The sequence below is a fragment of the Arachis ipaensis genome, chromosome B9 (assembly GCF_059453495.1).
Source record: "Arachis ipaensis isolate K30076 ecotype BB chromosome B9, ASM5945349v1, whole genome shotgun sequence".
Taxonomy (NCBI): domain Eukaryota; kingdom Viridiplantae; phylum Streptophyta; class Magnoliopsida; order Fabales; family Fabaceae; genus Arachis; species Arachis ipaensis.
In genome coordinates this window covers 5592439-5618119 of record NC_142444.1, presented here as the reverse complement: position 1 = coordinate 5618119, position 25681 = coordinate 5592439, and the positions used below count along the sequence as shown (strand labels likewise).

General features: G+C 36.2%; 3 protein-coding genes and 1 pseudogene across 3 annotated transcripts; 1 reads left to right on the top strand and 3 right to left on the bottom strand.

Moving 5' to 3' along the window:
* Window positions 1–3435: 3435 nt before the first annotated feature.
* LOC107617698 (putative disease resistance RPP13-like protein 1) lies at window positions 3436–9177 on the bottom strand. Its single transcript, XM_088498559.1, has 6 exons — window positions 5629–9177; window positions 4661–5342; window positions 4424–4581; window positions 4257–4333; window positions 3893–4159; window positions 3436–3629 (listed from the first exon to the last, which is right to left on the bottom strand). Exon 1 carries the CDS (start codon window positions 8923–8925, stop codon window positions 6244–6246), a length of 2682 nt encoding a protein of 893 aa, XP_088354685.1. The 5' UTR covers window positions 8926–9177; the 3' UTR covers window positions 3436–3629; window positions 3893–4159; window positions 4257–4333; window positions 4424–4581; window positions 4661–5342; window positions 5629–6243.
* Window positions 3439–4708, bottom strand: LOC148543593 (isocitrate dehydrogenase [NAD] catalytic subunit 5, mitochondrial-like). The gene is made up of 5 exons (XM_088498585.1): window positions 4661–4708; window positions 4424–4581; window positions 3893–3965; window positions 3785–3815; window positions 3439–3629 (listed from the first exon to the last, which is right to left on the bottom strand). Exons 1-5 carry the CDS (start codon window positions 4706–4708, stop codon window positions 3439–3441), a joined length of 501 nt encoding a protein of 166 aa, XP_088354711.1.
* Window positions 9178–10200: 1023 nt separating the features above from the next.
* LOC148543592 (uncharacterized) lies at window positions 10201–14409 on the top strand (annotated as a pseudogene).
* Window positions 14410–17171: 2762 nt separating this feature from the next.
* On the bottom strand, window positions 17172–23280 carry LOC110267055 (putative disease resistance RPP13-like protein 1). The gene is made up of 4 exons (XM_021112203.2): window positions 22218–23280; window positions 18393–21140; window positions 17887–18071; window positions 17172–17530 (listed from the first exon to the last, which is right to left on the bottom strand). Exons 1-3 carry the CDS (start codon window positions 23113–23115, stop codon window positions 18016–18018), a joined length of 3702 nt encoding a protein of 1233 aa, XP_020967862.2. The 5' UTR covers window positions 23116–23280; the 3' UTR covers window positions 17172–17530; window positions 17887–18015.
* Between the last annotated feature and the right edge of the window lie 2401 nt (window positions 23281–25681).

Sequence of the window (25681 nt, the reverse complement as noted above, 5' to 3'; positions counted from 1 at the left end):
ATTTATAGTTTCTAAAATGAATAATTATATATTTTAACAAAAGGTAAAATAAATAAATATGCATAGATCCTGCCTGTGACATACGGAGCATATACATCTAGGAACTCGACAAAGAATAAGTACTCATTGCAGATCGTTACTCTTGAATAGAAAGTCTCATATAGTCAAGTATTTGTTCTTGAAAAATATTTTATAAAAGAACGGGGTGAGTTTTGTAACTCAATGACTAGACAATACATCTATAATCGACATGAGACCATATAAACATTATTATCAAAGTAATTTTAATTAGAAAATAGTAGTTGATAATAATAAGTATCAATAAGGGAGTTCTCATCTAGAAATCAAATCAAAAGTTCATACTTGGGCGTCTCCACCTCTATGGGTAGCCCTTTCCTCTCGTGTGTCCATACGGAACAATAGATTCAACGTGTGGCCTACACGTTAGGCTAGCAACGCCCCTGTTAGCTGAGGTCTGAGCCAGAAGTATCTAGGTTAACGTCATAACCGCCGTTAAGTACGGTTTTCTAATACGAGCCTCCCAAACTAATTCAAAACATATTGTTTCAAATACAATAAATCTCTTATCTTTCAAATATAAGGTATTGAATCAAATCGAATCAAGATAATACTTTTTCATTAGAAATCTTTTTCAATCATACTTTTCAATCATAAGAACATATTTTACCGTTTCAAAGTAATTGAGTGCCAACAAATACTTCAATGCTTCAAAGGTATATATTCGAGTAAAATCAAATATTCTAAAATAATATAAAACCTTACCAAACATATATATAGTCTCATGTAAAATTTATAAGGTATGAACTTCATAAAATTAATTATTCAACTATAATAAATTAATTATTTTGATCAAATCAAAGTTCTTCAACAATAGTTTTATAAATATAATTAAAAACTCAGAATTACATAAATAAAAAAGTTATCGGTTATAAATATAAGGCCTACTCACAACTTGGTCCTAATGGATCGAAGAGACCAAACCCGGAGCACCAAACTAAAGGGTATGAAAGAGCGCAAAATTTGGACCGGAGCAGCGGCAGCTCCAATAGGCAAGTAGAACAACGAACAGGGGCACAACAGAACAGAAACAACAACGGCTAAAAGCAGAGGACCGACGACAACATCAGCAACTATGGTAAAACAGTAGCAAAAATAAAACAGAATAAGCAACTACTAACCAGGTTAAAACGGTGGTGAAATAGAACTGACAGAGGTGCGAAACGATTCCTACAACATTTTCAAAGAGCAAGGGTAGTGGCGGAAGGCTCCAGTGAGGAAGAATGGAGGATAGAGCACGGCCGGACAGGACAGCAGCTTTCTAACGAGCTCTCCTTCGGCGGCGACACAGCAACTCAGCGACGAGCTCCTTCAGTGATGACGGCAACCACCGCGACAACACCAACAGTGACGGCAGCGACACTACTCTCTCTCTCTCTCTCTCTCTCTCTCTCTCTCTCTCTCTCTCTCTCTCTCTCTCTCTCTCTCTCTCTCTCTCTCTCTCTCTCTCTCTCTCTCTCTCTCTCTCTCTCTCTCTCTCTCTCTCTCTCCCACTCCTCTGGCTCCTTTCAAGCATGGTGACGGTGGTGGCAGTAATTCCTCTGGCCTTCAGGACGTTACAGGTTTATAGCAACGGATTATGCTTACTTCACCTACCTCCTTCAGAAATCGTTACACTCTGTAGCGGTTTTTGATAATTCACGTGCTGCATGAAAATCACGTTAACCTATAGTGGTTTCTATTATTTTTATAAACCGCTACACTCCGTAGTGATTTACATAAAATAATGAAAAAAGTGTATATAAGTAACCCTTATATAAAAATTGTATATGGGTAATTTTGATTGCCATTTATTTTATTTAAGTAACTTGCCCTCTAATTTATTTTTCTTCTACATGATGATGCCGCTTTCACTGGTACCTCTTTGCATCTCTCAAAAGCTAAAACTATTTACATTATACATACTTGATTATATTATATTATTTAAATGACTCAATAATACCCTTCTAACATGGATATTCATACTTGAGTATTAAATATGAACTTTTATCAAAATCATGTCTTGCAATGTAACTGTTAACATAAAATTTCAGTCCCCACATTTGATAGAAATATATCATAATAACTGATTGTTCATATAGGCTCACCTTACAAATGAAAAATTGTATAACCAAACTAGTTAAGCGAACACAAATTATCTTATTTCCCACATGGAAATCTCAAGGCCCCTATTGACACTAGGCATTATTGAAGGAGCTGCAAAATAAAAATGTGAACTAGAATGTGTCGGAAAAAAGAGCTTAAAGACTTCGTGAGACAGATGATATGAAACTGAATAGATTCATTCATTGATTATGCACAAGATACAAAAGCACAATCTTATATATATGTGAGGGAACTAACTGATTGACAGAGAAGAGTTTTTCGCTCTGACGGGATCATAGTAATCAAATGGGATCACAGTTGGATTCTAAGCAAAGATGGTATTAATTCTATGAAGTATCCGACATGTGATCAACAATTTCAAAAGAATCCTCGACAGACCTGGAAAGTTCGTTTATCTTTCCATGACAAATTGGAAATCCATGAAACACAAAAGAAAAGTAGTGTAAATTGAATCTTTGTTTACCTTATTCATGTCACAAAAATTACAAGTTATTATTACTATCACAATCTTTTTTAACATTAAAAACCTCGAAATTTACAGCAACACAAATCCATGATTTCTAGTCAAATTTCCTCCTCGTGAACTAGCTGACATTGTGAGACCAGAACTTACCTTGATCCAAGTGGAAGTTTTAGGGTATTTAGATCCTTTTTTTTTCACAAGGACAAATATAATAAGAAATATTTCAAAAAACTAAAAGATATTGACATGTACACTTAGGCTTTGTTTGATTGAAGAGAAATAGAGGAGGAAGATAAATTGGAAAATTTTCTTTACAAAATTAGGCATCAAAATTTGCAACTTCTTTCCCCTCTCCTCTATTTCCCTTCTACTTCACTCCAAATAAACAAAGTCTTAGTCACCAATATATTGGTGGTTGTGCAAATACAGATTAAAATAAAGGGAGCAATTAGAGGGAGAAAAAGACAAAACAAATATAAAAACAAACTAATGGTACTTCATTTATTTAACTATATTATTGACAAGGAATACCAAAATGGACTAAGGAGGGTTATCAGACAAAGTGCATTTTAGAAGTGTAACTGTGTAAGAGACTCCAACCCTCTCAACTCTCAAGGCCAAAGAATATTTTAAGGCTTGCCCATGCCTGGTGATTATAAGGTCACAACCTTAGATGAGTTTTTCCATTATGCTGAGGTATTCCTACTCCTCGAAAAAAGCTGGGCAAAAGATAAATAGGAAATTAACAGAAAACAAAATTAGCAGCAATTCCTTGCCTACTCGAGCAGAATTTAGAGATGGTCAATGATTGCATTGGTGAACTCGGTTGTCTTTGCTTTGCCTCCAAGATCAGCAGTTTGGTACTTCCCTTCTGCAATTGTGTTGAGGATGGCATTTTGAATTAGGTCAGCTTTGTCATGGAGATTCAAATGGCGCAACATTGAACACCACTCAGCAGTAAAGCAGTTGGATTTGCCAAATTCTACACAAGCACAAAGTTTCCAAGGTTAGAACATGTTTGTGACCACTACCGGATAAGTAAATTGACAACAATCACTATTCACAATTTGTTCTTTTAAGAAAGAGAAGACCAAATTAGTTTTATGAAATCACAGAGGGCAAACTGATATTAAGCACTTTCATGAAACAAGCATTCAAATCCCATATTCTGTAATGAGTTCATAATAAGGTGAAAAGATCCATAACGGATAATATATAAGGTTGAGAAAGAACTTTGCAGCTTACCTTTCCAGCAATATCAGGTGCTGAACCATATACAGCCTCAGCTAGTGCAATACCTCCCTCACCAATGTTGCAGCTGAAACATGTATGAATCAGAATGACGGAATGGTGTGAGATGATAAGACTGTAACTTCTAGCTTTTGCTGATCGACCTGTTTTACCTTGGTGCAAGCCCAAACCCCCAACCAAGCCAGCTCAAAGGTCACTAATATTGTCACCATAAAGGTTTGGCATCACTAGTACATCAAAAAGAGCCGGAATCTTCACAAGCTGTAAATTATAAAAATGAATGAGAGTAATTCAATTTTCAAACTCAAAATGAATTTCCAAATACAGTTACACCCTAAATCCAAGTTCACAAGTATACCATCATGCAGCAATTGTCAATGACAACTTCCTCATACTTTTATATCAAGATACTTCACCGCAACCTCACGACAGCACCTAAACAAATTTCAAAATAAAAGGTTACTATTAGGATTCACAAATAAAATTAGATAGATATCTGTAGGTAATTTGAACATAATGATAGACCTTGAGGAAAAGACCTTCAGTCTTCTGCATAATGTTGGCCTTGTGAATAGCAGATACCCTCTTCCATGTTTTTTGGCATAGTGAAAAGCATACTCATCGACCCTTAAACTTGCTTGGCGTATATTGATTTTGAGACTTTCTACTACACCTCTCACAACCTGTTAAACAATAATACTGAAAGATATATTAATCAGAACATGGTTGATAGTATTTAACATCAACTGTTGTAAAGCTTACCTGATGTTCAAGCCCACTGTACTCTCCTTCTGTGTTTTCGCGGATCATGATGAGTTTTTATCATACTGAGGTTTGTAGCCAGGAAGTACTCAATTTCCTAAGAATATACTACATAACAAGATACTGAACCTGATGAAAATAAAAAATCAAATATCAAACAAGTGAAAAATCCATCATTGGCAACTGCCTAAATCAAATAAGTCCACCAATGCTTATATCATAGAAGCTTGCCAATAAATAAAATCTACATTCAGGCTAGCGCTTTACATGGAATTAAGATCAATTGAAACTATACTTTCATAAATATTATAAATCGTTTAGACAAAATAACAAGCGCAAGAGGTAGTAGCAATTGCAAGACATGGACAATGCAAACGTACTTCATTGCAATCCCATTCTCACCTTGCCTCATCCTTGTATTAATGTTGACTCTTCAATCCTCCCTATTATTAATAAAAGCCAACATTTCATTTCATTTGTCACTCACAAACTCTGTAACACCCTATGACTATGAGTATATTAGAGATTGTAAATAACTAAATATTAACATAGAGAAGTATACTGGGACACTAACATTCAGTTTTTGCATAACCACCCACCTCACCGAATGATAAAAGTCAGATGAGTAACACAAGAGAGAATTCCATGAGTGCAAATCTGGAAGACCTGATCCAACAGTATGCTGAAAAACATAGAACCTTAATAAATAAAATCTGGGTTTAGACCAATGCTTTAGGCGGGATTAAGATAAATTAAAAAAATACTTTTATAAATATTACAAATCGATAAATAGATTGGAGCACTTTCAAAATTAGTTACTCGTCAAAGTGTTCAAGATAACAGAAATAAAGAAAAACGGGTTTAAAAATTAAAATTCATGGCATAAGAAAAGTGAGCCTTTTTTTTCTAATTGGAATGGCTTTTCACAAATAAAGAAAAATAATCTACTTCATGAAGTATGTGCTTACCTGTATGCCGTTGACTGCTCTCATTGCACATTAAATGATGTATAAATGATTAGAATTCTAATTCACTTTCTTAAAGACTCGAGAGAAGCAGGGAGGCAACCCTGTCTTGGGAACGACTTTACATCAAACCCACAAAGATAAAGACGGGTAAGGCGGCCTTGACTCTGCAAACCCTTTGATGTTATCCACCTCGCTAGTTTCTTGCATTGCTTGACTTTAAGAGTTTTCAAACTCTCGGGGAGGCACTCGTCAGCAAAACAATCGATTTCTTGGCAATCGCGTATATGCAGCTCCTCCAGGTGGGGGCGCAGCCAAGCCAACCCTAGTGCCGGCAAGGATACTAAACTGCAGCAGGCTGAGATCCATATATAACGGAGACCTGGAAGAGCCTGTGGCACCACAACACATTCCATGCTTCCGCATTCAATAATTGTGAATTTCTTGACCCCCAATTGAGACGACGACAGTGAATCACACCCCCGTACACGTATCTCCGTTAGTGAAGCCGGCAAATAATCTGCTGAAATTGATATCAGCGACCAACAATTAAAGATGTAGCGATTGCAGGTGGGGGACCCACTCCAACACGTTGCGCCAGCTGGGTTTCTGAAATGTCTAACGTGTGTGGTGCCATATAAGCTTGGGAGCCCTCGGCAGCGAACATACAAGCTTTGAACATTCAACAATGGCAAGTTCCTCCAGAGCCGGAAGGTGAGCTGGCAGACTTCCTCTTAACTTGAGACAGTATCTCATTGAAAGGCTTCTAAGTTTAGGAAAACCATCAAACCCATCAGGAAAATGCCACTCCTCCCAACTATACATTTTGTGAAATTTCAGAGTTTCAAGAGATTTGAAGGGTGTTTCCTGCCGAAATGATCCATCGTTTTTGTTGTAAAACTCTAAACCAATTTCCACCAATGAATAAAAATTAGATAACTTTAGATGCTGTAAAGAGGGTAACTGTCCCAGTGAAGGAAGCTCACAACAATTCTCACAATCATTCAGACTCAATTTGGTCATATTGGAGTAGCGAGAAAGGCTTAACCAATCTGGGAATGTTTCACCCCAATAACCCTCAATTGACATTTCTTTCAAGTTTTCATGAGGTTGTAACTCCTCAAGTATTTTGACGTGATCGGTGTAAATGTAACCTAATGGAAGCCATTGCAATTTCAAAGTGTTGAGGTGCTTCTTGTTACCCATCTTTGCCTCCAAAGCTTCATCACTATTCTTGACCTTCTCCAAGTTGAGAATGTGAAATGAGCCGTGAAGATCGTCCAGTGTTCCCAATTCTCTTATTCCATTCTCTTCATGCTCGCCGATGATATAATAACTTAAGAAGTTTAGATGCTTTAGCTTGCTCATTTTCTTTGGCATCTCTTTCAGACGACAAACACCTCGAATATCAAGGTGTTGTAGGTTCACAAGATCTTGCATGCGGCTGGGAAGCATCTCTAACTCATAACAAATCCCCAATATCAAAGTTTGGAGATTGTATAATTTACATATTGACTCTGGCAATGTCACAACACATGCTCCAGACAAATTTAAATAACGCAAATAAATCAATTCACCTATTGATTCAGGCAATGACTTTATAGGAAATGACAAAACTCTCAATTGTTGTTGTAAGAGCCAGGGTTTGCTTTCAACATCAATTGATTGACGATACCAAGAAAAATTTAAAGCTGTTCTCAAGTGTACTGCTCTCTTACAGGCCTCTCCAAATGACGTGATGATATCCCAAGAAACGGACAAATGACGAACTTTGCTATCTACTCCGTGTAGATTCTCAAATCCCTCGAGTTTGAAAAAGAATTTCCCAGCAAAGAACGTTGCTAGATCATGCATGAGATCATGCATTACAAATAACCCTCTCTCACTACTAGAAGGTTGAAAAAATGACCTTGCAACTAATTCATCAAAATATGCACAACCAATATTTTTTAATGTGTTGTTTTTCTTTGGTTGTAAAAGATCTTCAGCCATCCATAACAAGATTAATTCGTCTTTGTCAAATTCATAATCCTTGGGATATAAAGAGCAATAAACAAAACATCGCTTTAAATATGAAGGGAGGTAATGATAACTGACTCTTAATGCAGGAACAATTTTACTGTTGGAGAGTTCCCAAATTTCACTTTTAAGTACATTCTCCCAATCCCCTTCATTATGCTTGTTGCGCAATAAACCTCCAAGTGTCTTCACTGCCAAAGGTAATCCTTTACACTTTTCAACAATTTTTCTACCAATTATTTCTAGAGTTGTATATTGTTTAGAATTAGTAGAAACAGATGAATGCTTCAAAAACAACAACCAACAATCTTCCTTCGACAATAAATTTAGTCGATAATGTAGATTGTTTGGTGCAAACACAGAAGCAACATTTTCGTTACGGGTTGTTAGGAGAATCTTACTCCCATTATTCCCATACCGAAAAGGTTTTAGGAAATCCTCCCACATGTCTCGTTGATCATGCCAGACATCATCTAAAACAACCAAGAAGGTCTTTCTTGTCAATTTTGCCTTCAGATTAGTCTGAAGTAAATCAAAATTATCAAGGATACAGGGAGAAAAATCTATTGCCCCTATTATTGTCCTTGTAACATGAACAGGGTCAGGATTTTCAGCAACACACACCCATGCTCTAGTGTCAAATTTTCCCATGACTACGGCATTATTGTAAACCAATTGAGCCAAAGTAGTTTTTCCTATTCCGCCCATACCCACAATGGGAATCACAGTCACAAGTGATTCAGCATCACAGGTATCATCTAACAGCAATTTGATTATGTTCTCCTTGTCTTCGTCCCGACCAAATATGTCAGAACTTACAACAAGAGATGTGGATGGAAGTCTCCATGATGTGTCCAACTTGACACTCTTGTCCAGACCAAGCTTATCTTTTCGTTCAACAAGAGACTCTAGCGTGCCAACTATATTTTCAATGACATTGACACCACTATCTTCAATAATTGAATCAACAGGGCGAGACCAGTCATAAGAGTTACCTGGATCCCTCGGAGTAGCAGTGGCAGCTTTAGTGTAGAGTTCATCGAGAAAGTCATCAGCCATGTAGAGCGCATCTTGGAGATCAACAAGCCACTTCTTCACTCTCTTGTCACTCAACTGCTTCAGCTCAGCATCATCAAGCACAGGTTCAACATCACACAGAATTTCATCCAACCTTTCAAGCAACTCTAGGGCAGAGTCATCTTCAAGTATTGAAGACAGCTTGTTTGAAATAGCATCAACAAAAGAAGAGAGATAAGCTCCACCTTCAAGTTTTGAAGCCATGATGCAAAATCAGATGCAGCAGATGATGAGAAAAGAATGAAAGGGGTTGAGGGAAGTTGTTGTAGCTAGATCGATATAATGTATTCAGATCTCTGGGTCAAAGGATCTCAAGTATATGCGTTTTGTAGTGAACTATCAATGTTCTTTGCTTAGTATTATATACTTGTATAGTGCTGAAACATGTGCAATAATTAATTGAACCAGGAAATACAAGTTACTCTGGTTGAATATAAGGTTAGCTTGATGAGATCCAAGAGTACTGTAACATGAACACCTAACACCTCATTTATCAACAAACTCGAGTGTGTCTAAATTAAACATCACAATTAGTATAGTCACGTGCTCAGACATTAAATTAAAAATTACAGCTATGTTTTACAACTACTATGCGAATTTTAAAGTTGACCCGGAATAGGAGAAAAAAAAAAACCTACGTCCGCTTCTATACTATTCCTTCTTAGGATTTGTTTATTTAAAATACGGATTTTAGTTCCATCCCTTTTGATGTTTTAAACACCAAATTTTTTGTCAATCCTTTCGTTAAAGAATATGCAAGATTTTATTCTGACCTTATAAAGTTTATAGATATAACTCTATTGCCAATAAGGTTTTTAACATAACTATGTCTTACTCCAATGTCCAATGTACCTAAATTTTTCATTATAAACTTGGCTTGATATTTTGTTGAGAGCTTATAAAAATTACTGTTAAACTGTTATAAAAATTACTGTTTAAGGGCTTGATGTTTTGTGTAAATAGTTTTAAAACTCTTTAGACTTGTTAAACTGCTCCATGTGACACAAGCAGGATCCGATTTTAGTGACTTGAGTCTGTTGCTTTGTAAATATTCTGGTAGATGAAGCTAATAGACTATGTTTTGCTGTAAATACTTAAGTCGAATTTTATATAAATATGTTCAGTATGTTTTAAATATGAGGTTGAGAATGTGTTGCCTTTTAGTATAATCGAAAATTCTATTTGTTCTGTTTTCTATAATATCGATTTTTGAGGCTTGCTTGGGAAGATTTTCCTAAGCGCCAGTCACAGTTAGAGTGGGTTGTGACAAATTGGTATCAGAGCTCAGGTTTTCCTGTGTAATATGGAGTTGTTGTTTTATAGTAAGATCATGATTGTGTAAATGGAAGCCTGCCCATTTTCACAAGTTGTGATGTTACTAAGGATTTATAGGAATGTTCACCTTTAAAGTGTGTTTTCATTGTTTTCTGTGTTTGAGCCTATTTGTATTTGATATAATCATTCATTCTTAGGTGGAAGATGCCACCTAAACGTCGTATTCCTACTCCACGGGCAGGAGCGCGTAATGCTCCTAATGTTGAAACTAATAGAACACCTTCTCCCCCACTCAGTCAATGGGGTGGTGGTCGTAGAAGACCAATAGGGCGAGGCAGAGGTGCGACTATTACAGAAGAGCCAGTGAATGTTGCTGCTGAGATACGAGGACTTCATCAAGCTATTAATAATCTTGTGGAGTCCTTGACTGATCGAAGAGAGGTTAAAGCCCCACCTTCTGCGGGGCCAAATGTTCCTAATCAAGAAAACCAACAACCTCTTGGGGAACGAGCTGTCACTCTCCAATCTTTCCTTAAGCTGAATCCACCTACCTTCTCTGGAAATCTTCTGGAGGACGATCCTCAGCTCTTTATTGATAGCTTAAACAAAGCTTTTCGAGCCCTCAGATGCCCAGATGATACAACGGTAGATCTAGCTACATACAATTTAACAGGGCATGCTTATCATTGGTATGAAACACTTCTTCAAAGTTGAAGGGCACGTCGAATGCCACCTCTTTGTGGGATGAGTTTGTTAAGATCTTTTTGGAAAGATTCCTTCCTACTAGCATAAAGGAGAAAAATGTTGCTGATTTTGAAAAGTTTAGGCAAACTCCTGGTATGTCTGTGATGCAGATGAGAATCGTTTCATTGAGCTTTCTAGATATGCTGAGCACTTAGTGACTCCGGATATCATGAGAGTCAAGAGATTTGTTCGAGGACTAGCAAACCCTTACTTCACCGCTCTTTCACCCATGGTTGGGAGCATGACCTATTCAGAAATTGTAAATGATGCTTACGGTATTGAAGCTGGATTGGAGGAAAGGAGAGTGAACAAAGAAATTAGTAAAAAGAAAAGGATACAAGGAGCATTTTCTTGAGGATCAAGCTATGGGGGCATATCAGGTCATCATAATCGCCCACAAACACAATCAGGTGGGGTAAACCATTCTGAAGCTGCCTCAAAGGATACCTTAGCCTCGGGGAGTCGAGCTAGGAGTACATCTGAACCAAACATGCAGAGATCCAAGCCTTCAAAAATTCTTAGGTCACCATGTCAGCATTGTGGGAAATATCAGTCTGGAGCATGCTTCAAGACTACTGGAGCATGTTATGGTTGTGGACAGATTGGTCACCTTTGTAGAGATTGTCCTCATCCTCGGGGAAGTTCCATTCAAAGTTCAGCACTACTTGCAACATCCACTCCATCTTTCTCAGCTATGTCGCCTGGAAATTCTTCAGCTCCATTAGTTAAGGGTGCAGGTGGAGGATCTGGTGGTCAAGGGTCTAACAACAAAGGTGCAGCACAAGGTGGCAAAGGTCAGTCACAAATTCATGCTTTAACCCGTCAGGATGCTCAGGCTTCAAATGCAGTGATAGCAGGTACCTTACAAGTTTGCTCCTTAGATGCTCAAGTATTGTTTGATCCGGGTTCTCATCACTCTTATATATCCCCATATTTTGCATCTCGTTTAGATAAGCAAGTTTAAATATTAGACTGTCCATTTTATGTTGGTACTCCACTAGGAGTTTCTACAATAGTTCAGTATGTTTATTGATCTTGCATTGTTAGAGTGAACACTGTTGATACCTTAGTTGATTTGATCCTTCTTGAAATGATGGATGAATTTGATGTCATCTTGGGTATGGATTGGTTATCCTCTTATCATGCCAATGTAAGTTGCTTCTCCAAAACAGTGAAATTTGATATTCCGGGCATTCCACTGATGCGTGAGCATCTTTCCTATCTTTTCCTAGTGAATTTGCATTCAATTTATTGAGTTTAATCAAGAATTAATTATCTTTTAGACACTATGGATGCTACTTTGAGTCGTGTACAATTTTGTTTATTTTGGGTAGCATTCGACTGGATTTGATGGAGTTTCCGCAAAAAAAGAGAAGAAAGCGAATGATGCTGTCAACCCTAAACTCTCTGCACTCAAACCTGAATATCTCGAGCTACAGAGGTCCAATTGACGTGATTCTAGTGGTGTTGGAAAGCTAACTTCCAGAGATTTCCAACGATATATAATAGTTCATACTTCTTTTCCATTAATTCTGCCAAGACTGCGCCTAACTTGAGATTTCTCAAGTTAGGCGCAATGCTCAACAACAACACGCAAGAGAAGTTACTTCCTTCAAGTAAGGCGCAGTTCTCAAGCAATGCACACCAACACACCCTGGCCACTTCAAGTAAGGCGCACTCCCATCTCAAGTAAGGCGCATTGTTTCCTCTTCAGTTCAAGTTAGGCGCCTTGTGTGGTGAACAGCATGAAGTTAGGCGCAGCTCTTTGCCAAGTTAGGCGTGGATCCTAGTGAAGCCAAGTGGTCCCCACGTTACAAGGCACAGATTATTTAATTAATTCTGATTTAAACTTTATTTTTATTTTAAAATAGGAAAAGATATTATTTTAGTTTTAAAAAATAGATTTTAAATTAATTAGGATTAGATATAAAAGAGAAAAGAAACTTCTCTTCTGGGGATTATTCTACCTCAGCCCAATTTACCTGAATCCTAGTTTTCTCTCTGAACCATGAGCAACTAAACCTCTACTGTTAAGGTTAGGAGCTCTGTCTATTGTATGGATTGATACTATTATTTTTCTATTTTAATTCATGTACTGATTTATAATTCAAAAATTATTTTCGTTCTTTATCTTATGAATTTGGGTGGAACGGAAGTATGACCCTTTTTCTAATTGAGTTCTTGTATAACTTAGAAAAGCTCTTTACTTGAACAACAGCTTGAAAATATATTCTCCTAAATTTCTAATTATCTGGACTTAACGAGATACGTGACGTATAATCCTCTTATATATAGTTTGCCATGAATTAAATCTTGCATGATTAAAATAGTTAATAAGAAAGTCAATCAAGAAAATAGATATCTCTGAAGCCTTAACTGTTTTCTCCATATATTATTCACCTCAATTTACTACTTGCTTTATTAATATTCTGAATTTACTGTTAATGCTTTTGAACCTTCAAACACCATTTTCTACTTGTCTAACTAAGTAAATTAATCAACCATTGTTGCTTAGTCCAACAATTCTCGTGGGATCGACCCTCACTCACCTGAGGTATTACTTGGTACGACCCGGTGCACTTGCCGGTTAGTTTGTGGTTAGAATTTTCGCACCATCCACCCTTTGTTTTCTTTGGTGAAGGTTGTTCTACCTTGTCTGATCTTATCTTTTCTATAAGTTCTTTACACTTGATGGATAAAGGAAATTAAAGATTTCTTGCAGTAGTTAGGGACGTTGAAGCCAAAGTACCTAGCATAGATCAAGTTCCCGTGGTTAGAGAATTTTTAGATGTATTTCTAGCGGAACTACCAGGCATACCACCGGATCGGGAGGTAGAGTTTTCCATAGACCTAGCCCCAGGGGTTTATCCTGTGTCAATCCCTCCTTATCGCATGGCTCTCGCGGAATTACGAGAGTTGAAAATTCAGTTACAAGAGTTATTAGACAAGGGATTTATCCGTCCTAGTACTTCTCCTTGGGGAGCTCCGGTCCTTTTTGTAAAGAAAAAGGATGGTTCAATACGATTGTGTGTCGATTATCGGCAATTTAACAAAGTAACTATTCGCAACAAGTATCCCTTACCAAGGATTGATGATTTGTTTGACCAACTCCAAGGAGCTTCTTGTTTTTCCAAGATAGATCTTCGTTCTAGATACTATCAATTAAAGATTAAGGGAGAAGACATTCCAAAAACGGCTTTTCAAACTCGATATGGGCACTATGAATTTTTGATGATGCCCTTTGGTTTAACCAATGCCCCAGCTGCTTTTATGGACTTGATGAACCGTGTATTCAAGCCTTTTTTAGATCACTTTGTGATTGTCTTTATTGATGACATTCTAGTATATTCCAAGAGTGAAGAAGAACATGAACATCATCTAAGAGTTGTTTTGCAAACTCTAAGAAATCACAAACTGTATGTAAAATTTTCTAAGTGTGAGTTTTGGTTGGACCAAGTAGCATTCTTAGGTCATGTTGTATCAAAGGATGGAATCAAAGTGGATCCAAAGAAAGTGGAAGCCATCCAACAGTGGCCAAGACCTACATTAGTAAAAGAGATCTGTAGCTTTTTAGGATTGGCAGCCTACTACAGACGTTTTGCCAAAGATTTCTCAAAGATATCAGCTCCTTTGACCAAGCTGACTCAGAAGAATGTAAAATTTCAGTAAACTAATGAATGTGAATAAAGCTTTCAAAAGTTTAAGAAGTGTTTGACTACTACCCCAGTTCTAGTTTTACCTTCAGGATCTGGAGGAGATTCAGTATATTGTGATGCATCTCAGGTTGGACTTGGATGTGTTCTTATGCAACATGGTAGAGTCATCGCCTATGCATCTAGACAACTTAAGAAGCATGAGCAGAATCACCCCAACTCATGATTTAGAAATGGCAGAAGTGATTTTTGCCTTAAAGATCTGGAGACACTATTTTTATGGTGAAACATGTGAGGTTTATATAGATCACAAGAGTTTAAAGTACATCTTTCAACAAAAAGATCTTAACCTCAGACAACATAGATGGATGGAGTTGCTTAAGGATTATGATTGTACCATCTTATACCATCCAGGTAAGGCTAATGTAGTTGCTGATGCATTGAGTAGAAAATCTATGTGTAGTTTGAGTCCAATTGCTCTATCAAGGAGACCTTTAGTGCAAGAGATTCACAAGTTGGAATCTGAGGGTGTATACTTTAAGCTCGAAGGGTCAGGACCACTCTTAGCTTATGTACGATCTCAGTCTTCTCTAATAGAACAAATCAAGTTTGCACAAGGTGATGATCCAAAGTTGAGAAAGCTAATGGAAGATGTTCACAACCTTTGTAAGGACACAAGATAATAAGAAATGATAACTGACTCGCAATTATATTGGTGGTTGTGCAAATACAAGCTGAATATAAGGTTACCTTGATAAGATCCAAGAGTACTGTAACATCAACAAATAAAACCTCATTTATCAACAAACTCGAGAGTGTCTGAATTAAACATCACAATTTAGTCACATGCTCAGGCATTAAATTGCAAATTATAGCTGTGTGTTCTACTGTAAAAAAGTGATGAAAATGAACTGAATTATTGATTGTAATTGTTTTACAAGTACAGCTATGTGTATATATATAGCAGAGCTCGTACTACTATAGCTAAGAGTTTGTTACACCAGAAAACAAAAATAACAGAAAGTTCCCTTTAACAGAAATTACCTGAATTCTGTTAAGACTACATCTGCCTTGTACTGTCTAAGCTATTTATCTATATATTCCTTCACTGACGGACACTTGAAAAAAAAATATATCTGCATGAAATTTCTGATGCAAAAAATAAAATCTTGGTGCAGAAAATATACATTTGGAGAACATGCCATAACTTCGGGAGAGAATGAAAACAAAATAATGAAATATACATTTTAAGATATGCAATAACTTAAAATGCACCACAATTTCCAAGCCATTTTATTTATCGCACTAGTATTAATTTGGAATGAACTATGAACCTACCTATCTAAGGGAGTCATATCACTACTAATCAAGTTGAGACTGCCCTGCCCACCTAAATCTTCATTTTGAAGTTCACAGCTATCATATTTTCGGGCTAACTCTGCAGCCAAACACTCCTTTGGTTCTTTCACTATATCACTCATGTATGGTCTTTCCACCGAAATGGCAGACGCAGAAGCCATTGCTATTTCAACTACTCTCCATGCTGAATTACTGTTAAAATCTCCTTGTAACCTTGAATCAACAATTTTTGTTATATCCCCTTCAGCAACCATGGAGTTAACCCGTTGACTTATATGATGAATCATGTCTTCCCTTACCATTATCACCGCTTGACTTGTGATTATCCTTAGTAGAGCTACTCCAAAACTATACACATCACTTTTTTCTGTCAATCTGTTTGATGTCGTGAACCTAACATGACCAATCGAATAATAATTTGGTTAGTTAATTTTTCGTTATCTCTAATAAAATTTCTTTGATTAATCTTTAACAGAATATTTATGCATTTTACATCTCTGTGGATTATAGGTGGCTCACAGCCATTATGCAGATATTCCAATCCTGAATTTTAGTTTCCACCATGTATAGATAGTTATCAGTTAAAAACTAAAATTTGACGAAGAAATTAAATTTACATATAAATTATTTTTCTTGCGCCAACCTTGGGCGGCATCTAATGCTATTCGAAGTCTATCTTCCCAATTCAAGGACTTTTCCCTACTGTTTTTTCCTGTAAAAAAAAGCAATGTATTTCATAGTGTTAAAAGCTTTTAACATGTATATGTTGAATAACATACATGATTAGAAAAAGAAAAATAATATTCTTTGTTATCCTCTATTATAAAGTAATAGAATTTTTCTAATTAAAAACTTTTTAAAAATATGAGATCAATTACAAACTTTTTAAATATAGAAATTCATTTTTAAAATTTCATGAAATTATAACAATTTTTCCACTAATTCAACTATACTATAATAGAAATAATTGTGATCTCAGCCGACAGATGTTCATCTAAGTTTCGATTTGCCATATATTCATAGATGAGTCCGATATTAGTTTCTTCATTGCAATAACCAATAAGAGAAGTTAGATTTCGATGATGTACTCTCATTAGTAGCTTAACCTGTCATTAAAAAGCCAATTTTTGTTTTTGTAAAACATAGCAACAATATAATTTAGATTGAGATGTCTTCCGCTTTTATTTTGATTTTTGAGCACTACTTGCCTCTGCAACAAATTGCTGATATCCATGCACCGATGATAGGGAAAGCATCTTGACAGCCACTTGAATATCCCCAATAAAGCCATGGTAAACTGTTCCAAATCCACCTCTGCCAAGAATACTATCAAAGTTGTTGGTCATCTCAACAACCTCATTAAATGAATATCGTCGTTGCTTGGATTCCAATTCTGACCCCTTAATGGAATTACAATGCTTTCCAAGAATAATGTTTCTGGCAGCAGCTGATTTTATTTGATTAAAAATTTCAGTTATTCGCAGACTATTTTGAGTTATGGAAATCAAAACTGGTACAATCAACCAGACTTCATCCATCTGTTTCATTGTTTTCTGCATAATCATCCTCCCACTGGAAGTCTAATGAGGCAGTAGCATTTTTTGGTGTAGCTGCATTCTCCATGACAACTGCTGGTGGTTTAAAGTCATTCTGATCCAAGTCATCATTGCTAAGTCTACTGCTTAATTGTGTCCACTTGTCGTCCCAATAAGGCTCCCATATCCAGTCATATGGATTATCTTTATACCTGTCTACCAACATAACATCTCTTCCCATAACTTCAACAACAACAAAAAAAATACTTTTATAAATATTACAAATCGATAAATAGATCGGAGCACTTTCAAAATTAGTTACTCATCTAAGTTTTCAAGATGACAGAAATAAAGAAAACGGTAATGTTAGAAAGACAAAAAAACAAGCCAGAACTTACTTTATTTGACATTCATTAATTGTTCATTAATGAATGCTAAGTTCTGGCTCATTTTGGCTAAATTTTTTTTTGTTACAAAACATTTCCTTAAAAAAAAGGGTTTAAAAATTAAAATTCATGGCATAAGAAAAAGTAAGCCTTTTTCTTTCTAATTGGAATGGCTTTTCACAAATAAAGAAAAATAATCTTCTTCATGCTTACCTGTATGCCGTTGACCGCTCTCATTGCACATTAAATGATTAAAATTCTAATTCACTTTCTTAATTATCTTTCTAACTTTAAATATTAGAAAAATAATTAAAAAGATAAATTAAGATTTATAATCATTAATCAATCAGAATCAGAAGTAGCATCCTCATCTTTCAAAGCATACTCATCACTTGAGTCTGCAATAAACCATACAAATATGGTAAGCAACAAAGAAGCCATCATGAAAAAGTTTACTTTTTTGTTTTTTCTAAGCATCTAATTTGTCATCCTTTAAAAAATTGCAAAAATTGGCACCCATAACAAGTTTTTATTCAAAAAGTAAAACTTGTGAGTGAAACGGGTAGCTAGAGTACAGAGAAATGGGTAAGAATGAAAAGATAATAAACATTGACATTGTGTTGGTGTATTAACAAGGGAACGAAAATGTTTGATGCAAAGAATTAGCATTGTAATTGGAGAGCACTGAGTTTAGGAAAGATCAAAGCAAAACCACATACCTGATTCGTCACAACCCAATTGAATCCGTAGTTGTTCCATCTCTTCCAGCTTGCTCCTCAAAGGACATTCTTCCCCTATGTAGATTTTTTTTATGGAGGCAAGCAAATGTTCTTCTGTGATATTCTGAAGCTTTTCAGAGTATCTAATTGCTAAATATGTGAGGGAGGTAAGATGGTGAAGCCCCTTGCAGTCAAGCGTCTCCAGATTTGGAAAGTCCCAGAATTGTAGAGACTTGAGAGAAGCAGGAAGACAACCCTCTCTTGGGAACGACTTTACATCAAAGTATGAACCAAGCCAAAGATGGGTAAGGCCTTCACTATGCAAAACATTTGATGATATCCAACTCGCTAGTTTCTGGCACTCAACGATTACAAGTTTTTTCAAACTCGGCGGTAGGCACTCCCCAGCAAAACAATCGATTTCCGGGCAATTGCGTATATCCAGCTCCTGTAGGCGGGGCGCAGCCGACTCTAGCGGCGGCAAGGATACTAAACTGGGGCAGTCTGAGATGTTTAAACAACGGAGACTTGGAAGAGCATGTGCCACCTCAACATTTTCCATATTTTTGCATTCACTGATTGTGAGTTTCTTGAGATTTGGAAGGTCCCCCAATGGAAACAACGTCAGTGAATCACAGTCCTCTACAAGTATCTTCGTCAGCGACTTGTGTTGCAGTTGCTCCGAGAATGTTAATTTTGAACAATCAATGATTTCCAGAAATTGTAATGAAGCTGGCAAATGATTTGCTGAAATTGATATCGCTGACTGACAATCATCGATGTACAGACATTGGACATGTGGTGGTTGGATGTGCAGCAGCCATTCCCATACAAATTTCGCCCGCTGGCTTCCTGAAATGTTTACGTGGTGCAGTCCCGCATACCCTTGAAACATGTCGCACTTTACATCTAATTTGTGAAGCTTGGGAGCCCTAGGCAGCGAATATGCAAGCTCTTTACATCCATCAATGGTAAGTTCCTCCAGAGCCGGAAGGTGAGAAGGCAGATCTCCACTTAACACAGGACAGTTTCTTATTTCAAGGATTCTAAGCTGAGGAAACCCATCAAACTCATCAGGAAAATGCCACTCCCGCCAACTATACATATACTCAATTTCCAGAGTTTCGAGACATTTGAAGGGTGTCTCCTGCTGAAATGATGCATTGTTTTTGTTGTAAAACTCTAAATCAATTTTCTCCAACCCATCAAGTTTAGAAATCTTCAGATGCTGTAAAGAGGGTAACTGTCCCAGTGAAGGAAGCTCACAACAATTCATACAACTATCCAGACTCAATTCGGTCATATTGGAGTAGCAAGAAAGGCCTAACCAATCTGGGAATCTTTCACCCGGATAACCATTAATTGATAACTCTTTCAAGTTTTCATGAGGTTGTAACTTGTCAAGAATATCTCTTTCGGTTTCAACATCATCAATGTCACCATCTGGAAGCCAATTCAATTCTAGAGTGTTGATGTGCTTCTTGTTACCCATCTTTGCCTCCAAAGCTTCACCACTATTCTTGACGTTCTCCAATTTGGAAATGCAAAATGAGCCATGGAGATTGTCCATTGTTCCCAATTCTCGCATCCCATTCTCTTGCTCGCCGACGATATAATCACTTAAGAAGTGTAGATGCTTTAACTTGTTCATTCCCTTGGGTATCTCTTTCAGACGAGAAGCACCTCGAATATCAAGGTGGCAAAGGTTCACTAGATCTTGCATGCGGCTGGGAAGCATCTCTAACTCAACACAACCCCGCAACTTCAAAGTTTGGAGATTGTATAATTTACATATTGACTCTGGCAATGTAACAATACATGTGCCAGAGAGATTTAAATAACGTAAATGAATCAATTCGCCAATTGAATCAGGTACTGACTTTACACGAAATGAGAAAACTCTAAATTGTTGTAAGAGCAAAGGATTGCTTTCAACATCAATTGATGGACGATATGAAGAAAAATCTAAAGCTGTTCTCAAGTGTACTGCTCTCTTGCAGGCCTCTCCAAATAGTGTGATGGTATCCTCATAATTTGAAAAAAGGGACAAATGTCGAATTTTGCTATCTACCATGTGTAGATTCTCAGATACCTCGAGTTTGAAATAGAATTTTCTAGCAAAAAATGTTGCTAGTTCATGCATGAGATCATGCATTACAAATAACCCTCTCTTAGTATTAGAAGGTTGAAAAAATGACCTTGCAACTAATTCATCAAAATATGCACAACCAATCTTTTTTGATGTGTTGTTTTCCTTTGGTTGTAAAAGATCTTCAGCCATCCACAATAAGACTAATTCGTCTTTGTCAAATTCATAATCCTCGGGATATAAAGAGCAATAAACAAAACATCGCTTTAAAGACGATGGGAGGTAATGATAACTGACTCTTAACGCAGGAATAATCTTACAACCATCCTCAGAGAGTTCCCAGATTTTACATTCAAGTATATTCTCCCAATCCTCTTTATTATCCTTGTTGCGCAATAAGCCTCCAAGTGTCTTCACAGCCAAAGGTAACCCCTTGCACTTTTCAACAATTTTTCTACCAATGGGTTCAACAGTTGCATAGTGTTTAGAATTAGTAGAAATAGTTGAATGCTTCAAAAACACCGACCAACAATCTTCATTTGACAGTAAACTTAGTCCATAATGTAGATTGATAGGTGCGAACACAGAAGCAACATTTTCGTTACGGGTTGTTAGGAGAATCTTACTCCCATTATTCCTGTTAGAAAGAAGAGACAAAACTGGAGGAAGGATTTGTGTATATTCAAGTTGTCTGAATGATACAATATAGAAGGGTATTTATAGGGGCTAAGAGAATCGTAATAATAAAGACCTAATATTCTATAATAAATATTCAGATATACTAAATAATTCTAATTGATTCTAATTGATCCTAATTATATTCTAACATCCCCCCTCAAACTCAAGTGAGTTTGAAACATATTTAAAACAATGAAATAAATAGAAAAAGAACTGCATAAATTGATAAAACGGGTGCAGACAGAACTGCCGGAAGGAAGCGCAGATGGAACTGCCGCTAGTCTGAAGGAAGCGCAGACGGAACTGCCGCTTGTCTGAAGGAAGCGCAGACGGAACTGCCGCTTGTCTGAAGGAAGTGCAGATGGAACTGCCAGAAAGAAACGCATACGGAACTGCCACAAGGAAACACGCATACGGAACTGTCACGGGAGAACGCAGACGGAACTGCCACGGGAGAACGCAGACGGAACTGCCACGGGAGAATGCAGACGGAACTGCCACGGGAGAATGCAGACGGAACTGCCACGGGAGAACGCAGACGGAACTGCCACGGGAGAATGCAGACGGAAGGAGAACGCAGACGGAACTGCCACGAGAGAATACAAACGGAACTGCCAAAAGAGAGCGAAAACTATATGATTTCTTCATGAGAATAGGTAAGCAGCAGATGACAATGGTGTTTGATCATTCAACTCGAAAAAAAAACAGAAGACAGAGAAAATAGGCTAGTCGGTGAGGTGAAAAAGTATCAAAGGAGTGACAAAATAGAAAGATGAATGACATAGAAAAAAAATGCAAAAACTACGGTGATTTCACCGCAAGGAAAACAACATATCCTCTTCAAGGAGGATACCATGGCTCTGATACCATGTTAGAAAGAAGAGACAAAACTGGAGGAAGGATTTGTGTATATTCAAGTTGTCTGAATGATACAATATAGAAGGGTATTTATAGGGGCTAAGAGAATCGTAATAATAAAGACCTAATATTCTATAATAAATATTCAGATATACTAAATAATTCTAATTGATTCTAATTGATCCTAATTATATTCTAACAATTCCCATAGTGAAAAGGTTTTAGAAAATCCTCCCACATGTCTCGTCGATCGTCCCAAACATCATCTAAAACAAGTAAAAAAGTCTTTCCTATTAACTTTTCCTTCAAATTAGTCTGAAGCAAATCAAAATTATCCATGTTACAAGGAGATGAATCTATTGCCCCTAATATTGTCCTTGTAACATTGACAAGGTCAGGATTTTCAGCAACACACACCCATGCTCTAGTGCCAAAATTTTCCACAACTTTGGGATCATTGTAAACCAGTTGAGCCAAAGTAGTTTTTCCTATTCCGCCCATACCCACAATGGGAATCACAGTCACAAGTGATTCAGCATCGCAGGTACTATCATCTAACAGCAATTTGATTATGTTCTCCTTGTCTTCGTCCCGACCAAATACGTCAGAACTAACAACGAGAGATGTGGATGGAATTCTCCATGATGTGTCCAACTTGGCACCCCTTTCCAGTCCAAGTTTACCTTTTCGTCGTACAACAGACTCCAGTTTGGCAACTATTTTTTCAATGACATTGACACCACTATCTTCAATAATTGAATCAACAGGGCGAGACCAGTCATAAGAGTTACCTGGATCCCTTGGAGTAGCAGTGGCAGCTTTAGTGGAGAGTTCATCGAGAAAGTCATCAGCCACATAGAGAGCATCTTGGAGATCTACAAGCCACTTCTTCACTCTATCGTTACGGAACTGCTTCAGCTCAGCATCATCAAGCACAGGTTCAACATCACACAGAATTTCATCCAACCTTTCAAGCAACTCCAGGGCAGAGTCATTTCCTTCCAGGACAGAGTCATCTTCAAGTATTGAAGATAGTTTCTTTGAAATAACATCAACAAAAGAAGAGAGATAAGCTCCGCCTTCAAGTTTTGAAGTCATGATTCAAAATCAAGCGCAGCAGATGCTGAGAAAAGAATGAAAGGGGTTGAGAGAAGTTGTTGTAGCTAGATCAATATAAAGTATTCAGGTCTCTGGGTTTTCTCAAGCAAATGGAATCTCGTGTTTTCAGTTTGCAGAGCACAAATAATAAAGTAACAACGTTCTTTGCTTTTGTCTAATATTTGTATAGTGCTGAAACATGGATAATAATTAAAGAGACCACTTCGACACTAAAAATATCGGAAAAGTATAGGTAACTAACAATATTTTTGAATAATGTGTAAATAATATAAATTAATAGGGTTAAAAGAATAAATTAATCTTAAATTTAATTAGTAACATTAAATTATGATGTAGTGTATTTTTATTTGATTAGTGGTTGTTTATGTTATTCAAGATGGTCATTGTTTACCTAGCACTCCCCAAAAATATCTTTCTTTTTTTTAAGACATTTATACGTGTTATGATATTATTAGACATTTTTATTAAATTAATTAATAATTTATTTTTTAATAAACCAGAACAAAATCGATTTATTATAGCAACAATAATAAACACAATTGTCTGCATTATAATTATTAGACTCGATTTGATCCGATCGATTTACACAATCTAAACTGAATCATGTTTAAATTTTTTTATAAAAAAGACAAATATATCTCTTATTTTTGTTTTAAAAAAACAAAAAAAAAAATATAATCCAATTAGTTATGTAAACTGGTCGGTTCAACCGAATCTAATAACAATTGGGTTTATTCTTTATTGTTATTGTTATAAAAAAATCGGTTTTATTCTAATTTATTAAAAAATTAAAAAATAACCAATTCATTAATACGTCCAATAATAATACGACACATAAGTGTCTTTATAGGAACATCCTCCAATAATTAATTAATAATATACATAACAATTGTTATAAAATCGTTTATTTATTTCTTGCGCAAATTTTATAAGATTTCATTACTAATCTTAATTCTCAACATAATAATAAGGAATTGTTCTTTCAAAGATTTATCATTTTATCGGTCTGAAAAGAATAATAATGATATATTAGAATAGTTAAGTGTAGATAAAATACTTATGATAAATTTATAAACTAAATTAAAAATGTATTAACTATGGTTAATTCACTTGATTAGAATAATTAGTTTTGGTTTTTTTTTTTTTAGATTTTCGACTCGAACTCTATTATGTATTAAAAGATAAACCAAAAATGCCTAAGAAAATTTTCATTGGCTTTAGAGCAACCATCTCAAAGAGATAGAATATTAATTAATGTACGAATATGAATTTTACTTTTAATTTTGGCAATTTCGTTTACACCTTGTAGTCTGTAAATTTTTAACACTTCTTTGTGGCAATAATTAAAATTTTCAATGATTTGTGGCGCCTTGGGTCCACATGCAATAATTAAAATTTTCAATGATTTGTAACACCTGTGGGTCTACAACTCTACATGAAATAATGTATCCCTTTTGATAATGATAATTAATATGGGGTAAAATACTAAATTGATTTTTTATGTTTGGGTATAATTTTATTTTGGTTTTTAAAGTTTAAAATTTTTTATTTGAATTCAAAAAAAAAATTTATTTAGTTTTAATATAGTCCTACCGTGAGGTCAAAGTTAAATAATTAACGAAATCCTACATAACAGCAGTACCAGAACAAGGTTGATAATTTGGAGAACAAGTACAAACTTCAGAGGTACAAAATAATTAATGAAATGTCCTACATAACACCAGTACAAGTACAAACTCGATAATCTGTATTTCTTTATCAACAATGATCATAAATAAACTGAACTCATTATTTATTTTTTTTAAAAAAAACTGGGGTTGTTATATGCACAGTATGCCACTCCGCCATCGTATGACTATGATATGTTGCTGACCTCCTCATGGCCTCTAATTACCCCTCCATCAGATCCACCGTCTCACCATCAGTACACCACAGTTCCGTACTCAGGTGAATACTACGTCCCGCCTCTTCCACCTTCTCCACCACCCCCCATAGGATTCTACTATTCAGCACATGCCTACGGGAGATCCTCGACCTACCCAACCTCAGTGCCAGATGCAGCCTCCACTGTGTGGTACCGGACACAGGCGCCATTATTAGGATCCACACCACCGTTGATGTGTTATTATATGTTGAGGGTTTAGGATCTGTTTTGTAGTCATGTTGCATGTCTTTATATGTCGTGATTTTGTAATTTAAAGAAAAAGGCCCTTGGTGGTAGTCGTAATGTGAACCGCTCCTATTTGTTACTTTATTGTTGTTTGTTATGTATATGTGCTTTGTTTATAGACTTAGCGCTGTTATATTCCTTTTGCATTATATTTCCTATGTTACGAATTATATTTCATAAGAGTGCAAAACTATAAGCGGGTACTTAAATAAACTAGATCGTACGTTAACAACAACCTGACATAACATAACAGGTACTACAATGGAAATAAAAAGATGACATACCATAACATTACAAGTACAACAAAAGGAAATAACAAGATGAACAAACTACTACAATGAAATGGATGGACAAATCCTAAAAGTACAATCTACA

What these genes read in the sequence shown, in the direction of transcription:
- LOC110267055 (XM_021112203.2), bottom strand. Translation starts at nt 23,115, where the DNA reads ATGACTTCAAAACTTGAAGGCGGAGCTTATCTCTCTTCTTTTGTTGAT. An exon ending in ACCTTTTCACTATGGGAATT is followed by an intron (nt 21,141 to 22,217) that starts GTTAGAATATAA and finishes TCCTTCCTCCAG; the next exon opens with TTTTGTCTCTTCTTTCTAAC. An exon ending in ATTGGGTTGTGACGAATCAG is followed by an intron (nt 18,072 to 18,392) that starts GTATGTGGTTTT and finishes GGTTTATTGCAG; the next exon opens with ACTCAAGTGATGAGTATGCT.
- LOC148543593 (XM_088498585.1), bottom strand. Translation starts at nt 4,708, where the DNA reads ATGATCCGCGAAAACACAGAAGGAGAGTACAGTGGGCTTGAACATCAG. An exon ending in CTGAAGGTCTTTTCCTCAAG is followed by an intron (nt 3,966 to 4,423) that starts GTCTATCATTAT and finishes TACATGTTTCAG; the next exon opens with CTGCAACATTGGTGAGGGAG. An exon ending in CACCTGATATTGCTGGAAAG is followed by an intron (nt 3,816 to 3,892) that starts GTAAGCTGCAAA and finishes AACTCATTACAG; the next exon opens with AATATGGGATTTGAATGCTT.
- LOC107617698 (XM_088498559.1), bottom strand. Translation starts at nt 8,925, where the DNA reads ATGGCTTCAAAACTTGAAGGTGGAGCTTATCTCTCTTCTTTTGTTGAT.